At 43.8% G+C, this 18,246-nt stretch overlaps 1 protein-coding gene and 1 pseudogene across 8 annotated transcripts in view; both read left to right on the top strand.

The window, feature by feature from the left end:
- The window catches only part of LOC146188347 (uncharacterized), a 113,649-nt gene that overhangs the window by 38,135 nt on the left and 57,268 nt on the right, over nucleotides 1-18,246 (top strand). For 7 of the 8 annotated variants that reach the window (XM_084603740.1, XM_084603743.1, XM_084603739.1 and 4 more), the window contains 2 exons: nucleotides 4,287-4,433; nucleotides 17,779-17,825. In XM_084603740.1, the coding sequence (XP_084459866.1) occupies nucleotides 4,287-4,433; nucleotides 17,779-17,825 (194 nt within the window). The remainder of the gene's footprint in view (nucleotides 1-4,286; nucleotides 4,434-17,778; nucleotides 17,826-18,246) is intronic. The other variant, XM_084603745.1, reaches the window with a different exon arrangement.
- LOC146188348 (uncharacterized) lies at nucleotides 10,616-11,750 on the top strand (annotated as a pseudogene).

Genomic DNA, 18,246 nt, shown 5'->3' with positions numbered 1-18,246 from the left:
GCAGCGGTCCCCGATTATGTCTGCTTGGGGCACGTACCATTCGACACATTTTCGGAGTTCATCACCTGCATCTGATCGCATTCTGAGGCTGCCAATCCGACACCAGCGGTGGCCACGTTCTCCTCGACGTCGTTCTTCCGCTCTGCCACAGGGAAACACTAAGAGGCGCCGCCGATGCAGATGAGGCCACCCGCAAGTCGATGACGTCCATACCTCTACCCGTGTTCATGTTGAGCACATTGGAGGTTTTATTTATCGTGTGAAAATAATGACTCTTGCAGACACTAGATTTTCAGTATCTGTCATGCGTTTGAGGTTCAAAAACCGTTTAAGCAGGAAAGTAATGTTTTTATCGGTGACCGTGCATTGTTATTCCGTGGTGTCGGTGGAAAACCTCTGGTTTCAAATTGTATGATCGCTTAAGATGTTATAGGCGGCCTAACGTTTAGAAGAGAATTTTTATTGCTGCCTCGGTGAACGCAAGATGTGATTCTTGGCACTGTTTTCCGGCAATAATGTAGTGCAACTTTAGACTGTCATACAGGAGTGATTGCACTGAGTTTTTCACTATTCACGGCTCTTGTGCACGACTCCAGTCCTGATTTTGTAGCATTTGCGATGGAAGAAGACACTATTGTACCAACTTTCTCTGTCGAATTTCTGTGGCTTTTTGCCTATTCGCAATCAGTACGGATCGTTTCAATCTGCAGTAGACCATAAAGCTCACGTGCTTTAAGAAGATCATCCTGGTGACTCGTTACGTCGTTCCCATGAACAGAGGCCGCGCAGAACTGTGGATGTCAACCACTCTCAAGAACCAACTGTCCTGCCTTGCGGCCTAACCACCGTATTCACAAACACGCCTTCACTCGGACTTCTACTCCAAGCGACCCTCGAGGCCTGTTTTTCGTTTCAGAAAGCAATCTCCACTCGAATCGCTCCTCCATCGATGGAGAAAACTTGAGTTTTCTGGAGAATTTCGAGTCTGCGACGGCGCTACCTTGGCCGCTATTCGACCGCCACTCCGCTTGTAAACATGGCCGACATTGCATCGCTCGCTCGCTGTGTGGAATTCGTTCTACCGGTATACCAAACGTTTCACGAAAGAAGATACGACAAGGATGCATCAAACCTTTTTCTAAAGCATCAGCTGAGAGTTACAGTGACCCGGAACTTCTGGCACGCAATCATTTTACAAATGTGGCCATGGATAGCCTCCGGCCGTTACCGCCACTCACGCCGAACATGGATAACCGTGATCAGCCACCGACGTCTGTGTTGTTCGATCGTCGCATCATCGCATTGCGCGTGTGTGGCGCGGGCACATTTCAAGTCGTCACTGGATAAATGAATAACCTGTTCAGAGCCCACCGAGTGCAGAGTTGTGGCACGACTTGGCCAAATGGTGAGCTCGCCCGCGGCCGGAGTCGGGCTGCGGCGGCGCACTCTCCTTGGCTCGCTCCGCGCGCTTCCGCAGACGGCGCCGAGCTTGTGGGGGAACAGCGTGTTGTATCCAGTAAGCTGGCGAGCACCGGAGGCGCGGTGGGACTGTGCGGACAACAATGGCTTGCCCGTAGCCCGAGGGTACGTAGTACGTCTTCGGACGAGCGGCCGGCGCGGCGCGGTCGAGGGAGCGCGTTGGTGTGCTCCTCCTACGGAGGGATATTCGCGGCCGACGAATAGCATGGCTTTTCAAGCACGTTTTCAATTAGGGCTCCCTACTTGTTTGGAAACCGCACGCGGCATTTTCTTCTGGAGAGTCAAATTCAGCGTGCATGAGCTGCAATGCGCTGCGAAGCAGCACGCCTGTTTAGCTCGCCTCCGAGCAGGCCAGAGCCATGCTCGTAGGAGTTCGCATGTTCGCGGCTTGTACTTTTTTTCCTGCACTGCATTTTGACGCCCAGCAATAAAAAAAAGTTTATGACAGCCTGGTAAAAAAAAAGTCTGTCAAGCCTATCAATAAAAAAAAAGGTCTGTCAAAGCCTGGCAATAAAAAAAGGCAAAGCGGCAAAGGAACAGCGTAGATCTTACACCAAAAAATAAACCGAAGTATTCACACCATTTCTCGAAGCCCACGTCACCAGCAGCGACTGTTGCCAGATGCAAAAACATTTTCAGCCATTTTTTACAGCCGTTACCCAGTCGAAAAAAAAACGACAAAACATTTTCGGATGTTACGACAGAATTTCTGTGCGGTTTTTGACGGGAAACCTGTTGTGACAACAGAACAATCTGTCGTAACATCAGATATTTCTGTAGTTACAACAGAAACGTGCTACAGAACTACAGACAACAGAAATATACTACAGAAAAACTACAGAAAAGTACTACAGAACTACAGAAAAATCTGATGGTTACGACAGAACTACAAGCCTTTTTGTCGTATTTTTGACACAGTTCTGTAGTTTTTTTCGACTGGATACTTTTCATCCAGCCCACAAAACAAATTACACTATGCTGTTAACATCGAGGTCGTTTGCGAAAGTTGTTTAGAAGACTTGGGATGAAAAACTGAGCATGTTACACAGTTCAGCACGCAGTTTTCGGGCCAAAAGTTCGTCTTAATCTTGTTCCCATATGCCACTTGCGCTGCTCCGAGTAAAGGAGGTATAATCTCTTGTTATAATCTCTTGTGTATGTGTATATGTGATAGACAATGCAGCCCTGGGAGTCATAAGATCTACTCGAATCCCGGTGAATGACGACGATGATGCCTACGTACAGGTGAAAGCGGGGAAAATTCTGGCATCGTGCTCATAATATGATATAAACAACTATATATTACAAATTGTTTGGTTATATCAACGCGATTTATAACCCCAAGACCGCAGTCTTTTCTCAAATAAACTTTCCTATCCTGACGGCTATATAACGAGCACAATGTATGCCGTAGTTCGAGCTATATTGTTTTATAAATATTCTAAAAATAATATGTCACTTGTTCTGTCCTTTTTAGGTTAAACATTGCATCATATATTACAGAAAAACTATTTTTCAAACATGAGGTGTTTGTTTTCAACAGGAAGCGTACAACGCAACTGTATAATCTGGATATTGTCAACCATCATAGTAAAGCCAATCCAGAGAAAATTGCGCTTTTTGGGAGTATATTTCAAAAAGACTCGATGTCGATATGGCGCTTCTTGCACGGAATGAGCGCATAGCGAAGGATCATAGCTTATGCTTTGTCATCAGTCTCAACGGACCGTATAAAGAACCGCACATCAATTAGATCTATGCTAGGCGTATCAAAACCTATGGATAAATTTTTTCAAATCATCAAATAACAAGCGAGGACTATACTATTTGAAAATTGTTTATTGCGTCGCGTTTATTACTCTGAAAAAATGAGGATTGCCTAAAGGAACGGAATTTGGTTGCAAGGTTAAAGAACACTATCTAATTCTGAGCATTCTGGCTGAAAAGGAATAAATTAAAACACTACCCAACCGTGCTGAGTGCTTCGGTACGATGCATCAAACTGATTTATGAAGGTTGTGCTTTCGCCAGTGCTTTAGTCTTGGTCGTCAACCGTCGCGCCGAGTTGCAATCAGAAGAAACAAGAAAAAAAGCCGTTACTCGAGCGAGAAAATAAATTACGGGAGAAAAAATTCCAGCGCCCGGCTATTCTCATCAAGGAAATGTACATTTTGAAGAAACTTGTGCAGCTCATTGAAAGGCCTTCTGATAGCAGTCATTACGCGAGACAAATACGTCTGGGCTAAATGGGACCACAGACCACAGACTCCCTGCACGTCCTGGAGATGAATTATTAAGCTAATAATTTGCAGATACATGCCAGTGTTGATGCTGAATACCGCTGGTAACGATTTTGCCACATTAATTTCAAAGCAAAAGTTGCCCATATTTTTCTCCTATGATCCCTGTCAAGCGTTCCTGCTTCTACATTTTACTAGGAAGCTATCCTCGTCTCTCTTTCTCTCTACATCTGCTTATCTCTTAGCAAGAAATGAATCGAGCGCTGTCGACGGCTGCAGGAATTCTCTTGTGTCAACGTCCGGCAAAAGGTTTCATGCCAGTGCTGCCTGCTATTCCTGCTGTTCCTTTTGGGCGCTTAGTTTGACTTTAAAACCTTTCGATGCTTTCCTGGCTAACGGAAAGGCGCCAGTAGAACTCTAAAATCCGTTCAAACGCATAAAATGTTTGATATGGCAGTCTTAAAAGCAGTTCTATAGGTATTGTCTAGACGATGAGGTAGGAGCATTTGCACTGTGTCTTCCCAACGGTGCGTAGGTGCTTAAATCAAGTCAATATTTTCCCCGCAGCTGTTGAATGGAACGGAAGAGCTCTGGTTGCGTCGTGTGAGCAGTGCGCCTTCATTCTTAATGGCCACCAAGTGCTGGCATTCAAAAAGGATTGGATTTGACGGACTTGCATTTCGCCATCAATTTAGGCACTTGCAGCTGGTCATCGTAAGTATCCTTCAATAGTGCGGTCTTAGTATTCGGCTTCGTTGTTGCACCCTGAAGTGGGTAGTTCTTTTAAGTAACAACTTTTATAAACAAGTGTCATTTTGCATTCTTTGGGATACCTTATCTTGCTATATGACTGATTTCAAAATCCGATCGTGGGTTGTGCTAAAGGACCTATACCATTTTAGCATACCAGAAGTATTAGATACAGCTGATGACAAATTTGGAGATAATATGAATCAGGGCTCTTAGTATAAAAGCGTTGAGTTAATTATGCCAAATGTATGTGCGAATAATCCGCAGGGTGGATCAGGGATTAGTGCGCTCTAATATTGAACCCTAAATCCTGGGATCGAATGCCAGCCGCGGTGGCCACTTTTCACTGGGGGCGAAAAGCAGGGCTCCCCGTGCATTGTGCGAAGTCTGTATTCGTCAGATTCTCAAGTGGCTTAGATTTCTCGGGTCATCTAATATGACGTCTCACATAGCCTGAGACGCTTTTAGGGGTAAATTAATTATCCTGAAGCGACGCAGGCTATGACAGACACCATAATGTAGGGTTAGGGGAATTTAGACTACCTGGCGTTCTTTAAATTGCTCTAACATTGCACAGCCCACTTGCGTCTTGCTTTCGCCTCCATCGCATAGCTGAGACCACGGTTGCGATTCGTTAACTAATCTTTGAACACTGCAGTCTAGCACGCTAATAATTACACCACCATGGCGGGCCATAAGAAGTAGGAAAGGATTGGCCTAATAGCTCTTATAACGCAATGTTTCGGTGCTAAGTAAATAAACCAGTTTCTGCTATGTGGAGCTTTAACGAAACAATTGTTTCACTAGTCTAATTAAGCTCCAAGAAGGGAGCTCCAAAAAATATGGCAAGCGGTTAGTGATATATTTGGATTTAGAAAACGGAATACTTTGTTCCAACGTATACCGTTGTCCTCCACTGCGGCCCTTCCATTTCTCTCTACACCTTCACTCTAATCTTCCTGCCGTCCCTTACGACACAGTAGGATGTCCAGAGAGCATGTGTCTTGTCATTTCCTAACAACCACCTAATATTATTATTATGTTCGAGACGTAATCCCAGATAATGTCCATATTAAGTTCAATTATTACTTTGTCGATTCCATAAGAAAATCGATTAACGCATTCTTATCAGCAGAGGCTGACCTATAGGCACCTACTGTAAATTATAGTATTGTGGCACGATCGCGCTTATTTCGCATGCTAGCAAGGTGATGTTGAAAATCCTCCAAGGTAGGCTGAAGTAGTACGTGAATCTGGAGCTTCCGGACGTGCAAGCTGGGTTGCGCAAGGGCAGAGGAACTAAAGACCAGATTTCCAACCTTCGCGGGATCATGGAAAAAGCAAGAGTTCCAGAAACCCATCTACTTCTGCTTTATTGACTATGCGAAAGCGTTTGACTGCGTAGATCACAGCAGATTGTGGAAAGCTCTCCAAGAGATGGGAGTTCCAATTCCCCTCATCTGTCTCCTCAGGAACCTGTATGAAGGGCAAAAGGCCACAGTCAGAACACAGCATGGTCTTACTGATTGGTTTCCAATTGGAAAGGAGTGAGACAAGGCTGCATACTGTCGCCCTGCCTATTTAACCTATATCATTAGTGCATCATGAGGAAGACCGGTATGAACGAGTCTTCAGCTGGAGTGAAGATTGCTGGAAAACGTATCAACATCCTTAGACATGCGGATGATGCCACTTTAATAGCAGAAATGGAAGTGAAACAGAAGAGACTTCTGATGCGTGTAGAAGAAGAGAGTGAGAAGTTCGGGCTTAAACTGAACATTAAAAAGACAAAGATCATGGCATTTTGCCCTATAAAGTCCTGAAGCATCAAAGGACAAGAAGTGGAAGCTGTGACAGATTTTCTCTTCTTGGGCTTCAAGGTTACCCCGGAAGGAGACTGCCGCCATAAAATTGGGTGACGCCTGCTTCTGGCAACGAGAGCCATGGCTAGCCATGACCACCTAGTAAAGAGCAGAGACATTAGACTGCCAACCAAGATCCGTATAACTCGTGCTATGGGCTTTCCAATTGTGATGTATGAATGCGAGAGTTGGACTGTGAAGAAGGCTGACGCCGAAGAATTGACGCGATTGAATTGTATTGCTGGCAGAGACTCTTGAGAGTTCCTTGGACGGCCAGGAGATCAAATCAGTCTATATTGTCGACCATAAACCCTGACTGCTCATGGGAGGGTCAAATTCTGAAGTTAAAGCTCAGCTAGTTTCGTCATTTGATGAGAAGAGAGGAGTCGCTGGAGAACGATTTGATGTAGGGAAAGGTTGAGGGTCACCGGAGAAGGGGTAGGCAGCGAACGCGGTGGTTAGATGGCATCCTCGAGGCGCTGCACATGAAGTTATATGATGTTAGGAAGATAATGAGAGACCAGAAAGCGTGGCATGATATGGTCCCTAGGGTCACGAAGAGTCGTCTGAAGAGAGACGACTGAACTGGGCTGAGGCTGGAGTAGATTGAAGGACGGGGGAAGCCTTAAACGGTAAAGAAGCAATTGGGCATAGGCAAAAATCACATGTATGCGCTAAGGGATAAGGCGGGCAACATCATCCCGAATATGGACAAGTTACTGATGTCTACTGTAGCCAAAGTAGTCAGGACCGCAATGAGATTATGGTAGGGAAAAACAGTCAGACGTTTCTCCAGTGAGAAAGGACGAGGTTAAGAAAGCAATTGAAACTATGAAAATGGGAAAAACATGTGGAGAGCATCAGATTACTATAGATTTGATGAAGTACGGGGGGATATCGTGCTAAAAAAAGTGGCCACCCTGTATATGCAGTGCCTGGTGCCATCAACGGTACCAGAGCCATGGAAGAATGCAAACATTATCCTCAATCATTAAAAAGGGGACGCTAAGGACCTTAAAAATTACAGACCAAAGGTGTTTACTAAAGTCGCTAATGGAATTAGGACCACCTTAGACTGCAATCAAGCGAAGGGACAAGAAGGTTTTCGAAAACGGTACTCTAATGTCGATCAACTAGGTGATATAATAATGCTCAGAATATATCCAACCGTTATACATAGCATTCATTGATTACGAAAAAGCATTTGACTCAGTAGAAAGCCCGATGGTGATGCGGGTCATTGCGAAATCAGGAGGTAGACGAGCCGTACGTGAAATTGCTGCAGGATTTATATAGTGGCTGTATAGCAACCATAGTTATGCATTAAAAAGTAACAAAATTCCTATAAAAAAGGTGTTAGGCGAGGAAAGATCTCTCCAGTACTATTCACCGCTTGCTTAGAGGAAGTATTCAGAGACTTGGAAGGGGAAAGTTAGGCATAAGGGTAAATGGAGAATACAGCAGTAATCGGCAATTTGTTGATTATATATTGCCTTACTATGTAACTCACGGGATGAGCTGCAAATAATGATTGATGACCTAGATAGGAAAAGTAGAAAGGTAGGCTTGAAAATCAATATGCAGAAGACTAAGGTAATGTTCAACCGCCTTGGGAAGGAACAGCAGCTTACGTTAGGTAGCGAAGCACTGGAAGTAGTAGGCGAATACGTCTCCCTAGGACAGGTAGTAACCGCAGATCCGGACCATGAATAGGAAATAACAATAAGAATAAGATCTGGATGGAGCGCATTTGGCAAGCACTCGCAGATTATGACTAGCAGCTGACCGGTATCGCTGAAGAGGAAAGTATACAACAGTGGCATCTTACCTGTACTCACCTATGGGGCTGAAACGTGGAGACTAACCAAAACGGTTCTATTTAAGCTGAGGACAACGCAGAGGGCTATGGAACGAAAAACGGTAGGACTAACATTAAGAGATAGGAAGCGTGCAGAGTGGGTCAGAGAAATAACTCAAGTTACTGACATTCTAGTGGATATGAAGGAGAAGAAAATGGCATGGGCAAGACATGTATTGCAAAGAAAGGATAAGCGATGGTCGCTTAGGGTAACAAATGGAATATAAGGTAGGAGAGCGTAGCAGGGGACCGCAGAAAGTTAGGTGGGTGGATGAAGTGAAGAAGGAAGCAGGGGTCAAGAGAATGCAGCTAGCACAGAACCGGGTTAATTGGAGAAATATGGGAGAGGCCTTCGCCTTGCAGTGGGTATAGTCAGGCTGGTGATGATGAGGTTGGATTAGTGCTGGCTAATTCCGGTTATGATAGATTCAGTAAGATTTCTGAAGAATCAATTCTGAATTTTCGGTTATGCTAGATTTAGTTAGATTTCTGGAGAATCATTTTTTTTTTCATGTCGCTATATAGGGCCCTCTAATGCAAAGCGGCAGTTATGTAATTGATAATTAGCCGAACAGAGAAGGGGCAGCATCTGTTGGAAGCAGAATTTCAAATATTCGAAAGAATGTATTCGAAATATAAAACACCTAGTGCTATAATTGCTGAGTCATGTCACCAGTGAAACGTCAGCAGCTCATAGCCTGAATTCAATTCGACAAGCATGTCTACAAACTCTGCAGTGATGCAGGGGAGCTCTACATAAATGTCAGGATTCATCACATAACAAGTGTGATATACGTTTAGAACAAATGACCAACATCAGGTCCCTCCTTTTAAGGATGACCTTACTTATGAACCAGTGATTTGAGTATGCAGTTTTAGGATCATTTCATTATCAGCGACTAGTGCCGCTGTTTGGTGATGCAAAACAAGAATGTGTTTAACAATAGTGTGGCATTGAGGCTTGCGGCTTCATACAAATCATGGAAGTATTGATAAATAATGTTTTCTTAAGAGGAAAGCATGCCTTGTTTATACTTCAGCAGAGAAGCCCTTGTTGAATTTTAATTTGCTCTTCGCAATTTGGAACAGTTGCATCAACTTACTATTTCAATCACAAGTATCTTGCAGCCAGAAAGTTATATCTGTGGCCACAATATACACAGTTTGACGCACGTATTGAAGCTGTTGACAATGTTGTGCACCTGTGTAACTCATCATAATCGAGGTTCCTCCTTCATCCTTTGCTTTTTCTTTATTAGCTGGTCACAAACGCTTAAATGTGATTGCACCTGCTGTTTTTAAGCATCATAATACTGACTCTATCCTTGTAATGGTCCGGTTTATAATTAACAACTGCATGGATCTTTTGAGAAGCATCGGAAGCTGCATTTATTTATAAGTTACTCAAATTGCTGCGTGTACTGATAATTCTCATGATTTGAATTTATTTTATTTAGCAACTTACATGAGTGTTCGCATCTACATTTTAAATGAATGCTTTAAAGAATATTAAGAAACCAAATTGCTATGCACATTACTTTTTCTTGAGGCCGGAACTGGTATATATTAAGCTTTGAGGGAGTTTTAACTACAACTGCATTGGGTCCTGGCAAAGGAATTCGTCTGCTAGTGCTAAGGTCATGGGCCCTATCCCGATCAAGGAATCTGCATAGTGTTGCTGCAACCATAGAAAAATTTGGAGGACGCTAAGGCTTCGCCTTTCAGAATGGAACGCGGTACCACAAGAGACACCGTAGTGCGCCCAGCACTGGTAGATGCGACCGCTTTATATTACACGTCTCTCAAGAGCGAGCTCATATTCCGACGCTTCATGCCCTAGCGGTGACGTCATCGCTTCCCCTTGCGGCCTCTGCGAGAGAACCTTTCGCCTCCATTTCGCGCGTACAAGCGTTCCCTCGCTTACAATGCAACTGAGGCGTGCACTGAGAAGGGAGGCTATGTTTCGAATTCTTACATAGAGCAACTTGTTATACTCATTTTTATTTATTAATCCTTCCGGGACGTAGAACCGCTGCCAGCCCCCTTGCCGAAACGCGCGGGCCTCAGGTTGCAGTCGTAGTTCGTCGGCAACATCGCTGCCGATCCGAGCCGGCGCGATGCAGATCTCGGCGGCCATGCCCTGCATGCCTACCTTATTCCGTGCGCCACAGGCATGACGGCGATACGTGCTGGCCAAGCGAAGAGGAAGTACTACGGAAAAGTAACTTGCCACTAGCTTAAGTGCGTGTTCTGTAATTCTGTAATTTACATGCTGATGATTATTATCATACACTACAATACATTTCTCTAGGGGACATTTCTGAGACAACGCCGCTATCAATAGACGCGCCTTTATCTATTTCAACCCATCTAGCTGGCGTGGTGGAGTCATTCTGCTTCTGGACGCCGTAGTGTGCAGACGCAGGATGGCTGGCTCCTCGCGAGCTGTGGTAACGGCCAATGATGGCCATGGAACATCGTTTCTGGAAGGCCTTCATTAATACAGGATTGTACTGCCACGGCTGCTTAACGGGGAAGGACTTAAAACTATGCTTGTTCTTCACTGCGACATCAATGGAAGGCCTTACAGGATAGAAGATTTCTGCCAACCGAAGAAAGACGCCGGTGTCATCGAACAGGTCGGGGGTATCGGCGCATACCAGATGTCTCATGTCTGATTAGTCAACTTTCGAACCGAAGAGGCAAAGAAAAAGTTACTTGGCCTAGGGCACATTCTTGTTAAAGGAAAAAGTGCCTGCTTTGTGACCCCGAAAGGGAAGAACTAAGACTTAAAGTGCGCGTTCAACGTCAGCAATGATATGTTGAAGCGCGCGTTTGCCGTCTACGGCGAAGTGAAAGAAGTATCTGGCGACAAATGGAAGACCGGCGGTTTTCAAAACACTGACTTGACCACCCGAATTGTTCGACTGATACTTCGTGAAGGTGATAGCCTGGATCGCACAACACATCAGATGCGTATTGGGAACGCCACCGTTTTAGTTGTCGTCCCAGGGCGGACACCGATATGCCTGTGCTGCCACAAGACTGGCCACATCCGGCGTGACTGCAGTGTACCCAAATGCAATGAGTGCCACGCTTTTGGGCACGAGGAGGCGGAATGCACGAGATCAAATGCCCGAGCTGCTGGAAGAGGAGCGTTCGGCGATAACAGCGAGCTGCATATGGATGAGGATGAAGCGGAGGAGGCAGCCTTGAACGTAGCGGTTGATAAACAAACAGACGAAGTGCAGAGCAATGGAGAGGAATGTGCTGAAGAAGGTACTCCTGCATCAAAGCTTAGTACAACAGAGCCGCATACCACGAGCAGTACTACCGGTTCGCCGCAAGTTGCCTTGAACTCTACTGGAAAAGACAGTATGACAGCTATGGACTTTGATTTGGCGACGGCTAAACGGCGTCATCGAGGTGACTAGAGAGAGCCAGGAGCACCGACAGCGGCGTCTAGAACATCAGTGCTGCGTCGCCGATTTGAAGAAGCAGCGCGTCACACGAGAGATACGATCATCGTCGCTTCCTCGCGGCGACAATCCGGAATCCTAAACAATGGCGGGACGGCAGTATATTACGCAGCGCCGTGCGCGCAAAGGTAAGCGCTATAATGGCGTACTGGTCTTGCTATGCAATGGCGTCGTTTGAAATGAGCATTCTAGTTGCAATACTCAATACCAGGGGTCTGGCCTCCAGAAGGAGGGCAAAACCAACTGTTGCGACTAGTTACACAGAAGGAACTAGATATTGTAGCGGTGCAGGAGACCAAAATCGAGAGTCAAGACCAGACCGACAGTATGGTGCACCCTTTCAGCAGTCGATATGATGTTTGCGTGTGTCATGCGGTAGGGACTTCGGCAGGATGTATGCTTTTGATTCGCCAATCGTTGGGTGCGGTTCTGGAAAGCGTTGTGACTACTGATAGCGGCCGTTGGATTATCTGTGACATCACATTAGGTGGTTTGAAGTGGCGCATTATCTGTATTTACGCGCAGACTAATTCAGATGAGAAGCGAAAACTTTTTGAGAATATCGGCTATTACTGTGACACAGAACGTATGGTCGTTTTACTTTGTGATTTCAACTGCGTATGCACGGCCCGAGACAAGACTAGTACTACGCCTTACCGAGATGCGAGTACTGCATGTTTAAGGGACATAATTGAGCAATGCCAGCTTGATCACGTGGGCTGCATCGAAAACGCTACTGGAGCGCTTTGCACTCATTTCCAGGGCAGAAGCCACGCACGTTTGGATAGGGCATACGTATCTGCCGAACTAATACTATACTGCTGTGTATACCGCGTACAGCCAGGGCCGTTTAGTGAACAGTGTCTTGTTGTCTTTGGGATTGGAAAAAGAAATATAAAACGAAACAGATTTGTATGGGAGAATTAGAAAATAATGTGAGGCTTCTGAAAGACGATAAGTTTGTGGGACAAATAGTGTCATCTTTAAATGAGATGCAAACTGGCAGTTATGAATCTGAAGGGGAAAAATGGGAAAGATTTAAACAGGAAATAAAGATGAATGCGATTGAACGATCGAGTGCTGTAAAACAGGAAGAAAAGGTAAAAGAAAAGGCGCTTAGAAACGACCTCGAGTTTCTACGGGCGCAAGAATGCAAGCAGCCGCGCTCGTGCCTGGAAGAAATCCACTCCGTCAAGCAGAAATTGGAGGCAATAGATAAGGAGAGATATCAATGTGCGATGGTGAGGGTGAGGGCACAGCGCCTGTTAGCGGACGAAATGCCCACAAAACGTGCTCTTGGATTAGAAAAGAAGCACGCCAGCAACAATGACATATCGAAAATAGAATGGAAAGGTGTAGTCTATTCAGATAAATTGAATGTAGAGAGGACCTTTTATGAATATTACACCGGACTATTTAGTCACACAGAAGGTAAAATTGATCAGTTTAAGTCCAGTTTGCTTTCTCTTATGCCAAGGCTGGATAACGAAACAAAAAAAAAACGTATAGCGTAGCCAATCTCTGAAGGATCGAGAAGTAAATGAAGCCATAGAAGACCTCAACCTTGGAAAGTCTTCAGAACCAGACGGGCTTTCAGCCGCCCTTTATAAGGAATTCAAAGATGACTTCGCCCCAGTTTTGACTACATCTTTTATAGAGGTCTAAGACAAGGATATGCTTACACCGTCTTTTCTAACAGCCCATACAGTTTTAATACCAAACAACATTGACGAAGCTAAGCTTCAACAAGTTATCGCTTATAGACCAGTATTCCTGACGAACACCGTATATAAGATCTTCATAAAACTTCTAGCTAAAAGATTCGAACTGTAATAGAAGAATTAGGACCGCATCAGACCTGCGGCATTAAAGGCCGAACGATATGTACTAATATCCACAAGGCACGGCCTGTGCTGGAGTGTTGCGACGCTTTGCACGAGAGCGTTGCCATGCTCCAGCTTGACCTAGAGAAAGCCTTCGACAAGGTGCCGCATGATGTCTTAATATCAATTTTAGAGCATGCTAATGTGGGCTCAGTTATTTGCAAAGGAGTCGTAATGGCGTACAGAGGGTGCACGACGCACCTGATAGTCAATAAGAAGGTGGGTGAGCGCATCCAAGTGCAACGCTCTGTATGTCAAGGCTGCCCCCTGTCGCCATTGCTTTTCTGCTCGTATATTGAACCATATTGTCGGAGCATTATCGAGAGCAGCAGTGTCGGAGGTTTTCATTTGCATGCAGCAGAGGTCCGCATACTCGCGTATGCCGATGACATTGATGTCTTCTGTACCGACTACGAAAGCATTCGCAGTGTTGTCAAATAGGTGAAGGACATTTGTTCTCTGAGTGGTAGTACTGTGAACTGGAGTAAGTGTCTGGGTTTCTGGCAGGGAGAGCGGCACACAACCCCTGCGAATTTCGTGAACATGCCTTGAGTAACAACCCTAATGAAGTATTTAGGAGTGCCACTGGAAAACTACCGATACAATGAGTCATATTGTAACCAGCAGGTTTTAGAAGTACGTGAGAAGGCCGACAGAGTAAAAGGATTTAGTTGTCTATGTTCGCACGTGTTAAGATTTGTAATTTATTTATTGTTACTAAGATATGGTACGTGTTACAAGTACTGCATTGTTCTCTAGTGAATATGCAGAGATTTAATCGTGTGTTCGCCATGTTTGTGTGAGGAAGTACTTGGGACCGCACCCGCCGAACCAGCTTGTTTCATCGCGTCCGCTCTGGAGGAGTTGGTTTGGCCCATTTGTATTTGCGCCAAGTGGTTAACCGTTTTATGTTGTTTCCTGATACAAAGAACCAATTCTTACGAAGTGTGTGTCAGGTTTGACTGAATACAGTGCTACCAAATTTTGTTGTAAGTTTGGCGAGCATGCAAGGGAGGATTTTCGGTATCCTTAAAGACATGTAGATGTCATGTCGTGTATTGCGAGCCCGTTTTTCGTTTGAATATTTATCAACTGTGACGCGAAAGAAACTTTACAAGGACTTGTGCTATGTCTTTCTCCTTATCCCATTGTACAGATCGTTGTCTGTGCAGGTCCATGGAAGTCAGTCCATAAACGAGTAAAAATATGGCTGTACCAGGGGGAACAAAAACTATCTTGTTCAAGCTCCATAGCAATACACTAGAAGCTAAGACTTATTTAGCAATTAAAGATTTTTTTGTACTTTGGGGAAATCACAGTTTCATATGCCGCAAACCGGAAACTATCGAACACGTTTGCTTAGATTGTTGTGAAGCTTTTTTCGTCTGGGACATTCTACAGCGAACAAAAGACCTACCCGCGGATGTATTCGGAATTCTATTTTTACCAATTGAAGATGATTATGGGCTACCGCTGGACATGATCTGCTATTGGGTCTGCACAGTATCTGGCGATCCAGAATGGCTTTCAGGCATGCAGATGTTGATGCGAGGAAAATACGGCAGTATTTTCGCAAAACCATTGCGAGCGTTATTGAAGTTCTCAAGACACAAGACGAAGTGCCTGAGTGGCTTCAGAGAATAGAAATGTTGCTTCAAATGACTGATTTGTAATGGATCACGCAGCGCAAATCGCATCGTTTTAACCCATGTTGTGTACTTGTCGCGTAATATTCTCTGTGTGTGTATGCATGTGGAGTAATGTTCTTTATGTGCAAAATTTGATAATAAATTAGGCAATAAATAAAATAAAAGATGGCGTGGTGAAATGGTTAGCGGGCTCGTCTCGCACCCCGGAGGCCCTCGTTCGATTCCTCAGGTCGGCGATTTTTTCTACTCGTTTTTATTTATAGTGCTTCTGGGATTTTTCGCGCACGGCCAACGCGGGACGGCGGCTGCCTACGACGACGTCGACTTTCCTGCGACATGGGGCCCTTAACGCTACCGTGTTAAAAAATTAGCCGTATAACTCAGTTGCACGGAGTGACAGGAGAATTAGCTATGTTTTACACGGCTTTTCATGTTCAGTTTTGGTTTACGATTCTATTTGCGAGACCATTTCTACTATATATAATGCCGCAGTAGCATTTACTTTCATTGTAATCAAAATTACTATCAGAACTCCAGACCTAATTGTAGTGCGATGACATTAGTTTAGTACAAACGTGGTCGGTACATTATTTTAGGAGTAATACATAAATTCAATTTTTATAACGTTAACTAATTAAGAGATAATTATGACGGGCAGTTAGTCCACCACGAATATAGCCGACCGAAGTTGTGCAATGATATATCACTTGTAGCTATGGCATGAACATTAATTTTTATTCATATTTAGATAATCCGCGGAAATTAGGAGACAGAATTAGCCCGTCCATTATACTCGCCATAAGCTGTCGAACCACATATGAATCTGTTCTCTAACAGAAAGCCAAAATTATATTTGCATTTAATTAGTTTTATATAGGTAATTATGCATTTTAAATAATGTAGTGCTATTATGCTCGACATACGCTACGCAACTATGAAATACTAGCTTTGCTAAGCCTTCATTCAAATGTTTGGCATTAAGATCTAGCTGCCACTTTTACACTTAGTAGAGGTAAAACCCAAGTACTCGCATATACTTGTCATCATTAAAAATCCAGATGATTCAAATCGGTTCAAAGATGTCCAGCAAGGCTCCTCCAATAGCATTACATCAGAGCTTAACAAAACACTTGAAACACACTGGAAACGCCCGCTAAAAGAGGACGCTTCATTCCCCGCTCAAGATGCCCGCCGCAGGCTTCACCCCCGCTCATTACACCGTATAGACGACGTCCACACCAGTAGTTTTTTTTTATAACCTTCTTGGCTGTACCTGAGTCACCTGAGTCAACAGTCAGTATCGCCAAGATAGCAAGGAGTTTTGTTAAGGTACGGTGAAACTTCGTTTTGTCAAAAAATTTCATGTTGCAATTTTGCAGCTTCTTATAGAAAATTTATCGTTAAGGAAATATGTCACTTCGGTATTCGTGGTTACAAAAATATTTTTGTCTTTTTTCTTCGACAAGTACACAAGCAAAGCTGGTTTTCCTCGGCGTAATTTCTAAGTTTCCGATATTTCCATAAAGTAAATTCTGTGATGTTTTTGAACAAAAGCTCTGGTTTCCGCTTCATTTGGTGTATACAATAGTGAGTAGTACAGGTTTACGCCCCTAAGATTCAACTGTTCCGAAACAAACCTTTATTTATGGCTGCGCAATAAGCTTTGCTGCTGTCCACTTGTGCTGTCCACCTGTCCACATTTGTTAGTCTTTTGAAGCAGCTGTCGACGATTGAAGTGCATGCTTTAGCGATAAAAACATACCACGAGTAAGGGTGCTGAAACATGTGGGAGCCACCCTTGGACCTTTGTGCGTGTCCACAAAAACATCCTTAAGCAGATGGCGCAACCCAGAAAGTGATTTGAGCCTGAGATTTGAAACGAAATAGAAACAATAGGACAAAAGCAACAAAGAGAAAGGGTAAAGCAAACTGCCTCTCAAAAGAATACAGCCCACGGAATTTTCGAAAAGTAAAAAAAGCTTCCAAAAATCATATTGGCGTTTTTCTAAGAAACCTCCTTTCGAGGTTTGTGCACTTTTTCTCGTAAACATAAAGCATAAACACACAAAAATTCTCAGATGGGTTTATTAGCGACATTTACTTAACAGGAAATAGAATTATAGGCCTGAGGACACTTATTTTTGTAGTATAAAAAGCCAAGCGATAATTGGCAATTTTGATATATCGAGAAAATTAAAAAGAAAACAAAACTAATTTGTGTGTGCACGTATAAAATTAGTTCAACTTCTTTTAAGCGTCGGTTGCTAGCACTGGCCAAAATTTCAATACACTGCGGATAGTATATTAAAGAAAACGTACATACGTAGAAAAATAAAAACAAAATAAAAATAACACTTCAAATTTAAAACTGAATTTTAACTCTAATGCAAGCTGCGTCCACCTATAAATTGTTTTCTATAATTTAGGCAAAGCTTTAAAAATACTGCAATACCCCCTAATCTTGAAACTCATTTTAGAAGTCTCATTAAGATGGTCCATTGGCTTTGGATATGAACTTCAGTAGTTATGAGATGGCTTTCACTGTCTTTCGACTAACATTTTTTTATTTTTGTTCCAGGACACATTCCCCCCAAAACCAGAAACACGTTATCAACTTGAAGCAATGTACGTATGAAGTATCTGTTCTTTGTAATATTGACAGCATTATCTTTATCTACCTAATCGCGAGTTACTTTACGGAAAAGTTGAGACACAGAGCACACGCTCAATAGCCTAAGGAATAAGGTGACTCGTAGACAAAAGTGCAGACGAAATTTGCAAACTTCGTATGGCGCCTAGCTGGGGCTGATTTTTACAGTGCTAGCTCTTAAGTGCAATCTCAAGGCTGATAATAAAGAGCTTGAGAGAAATATTGCAGACAACCGCATTGTCCGCGGAAACAAAAAATGAGCTGTGGCTTAGCTTGTAGACCTGGATTCACGAGCTACATCTGCATATCTACACTTAGGTGCGGCTTGAAACTATAGACACGGCTTGTGCACATAGCAGTTTACGCTCTGATTTCTGCTTTATTTATGACATAGGT

The sequence above is a fragment of the Amblyomma maculatum genome, chromosome 5 (genome assembly GCF_055883805.1).
Source record: "Amblyomma maculatum isolate TAMU_Amacu chromosome 5, ASM5588380v1, whole genome shotgun sequence".
Taxonomy (NCBI): domain Eukaryota; kingdom Metazoa; phylum Arthropoda; class Arachnida; order Ixodida; family Ixodidae; genus Amblyomma; species Amblyomma maculatum.
This window is presented reverse-complemented; position numbering and strand designations above follow the sequence as displayed.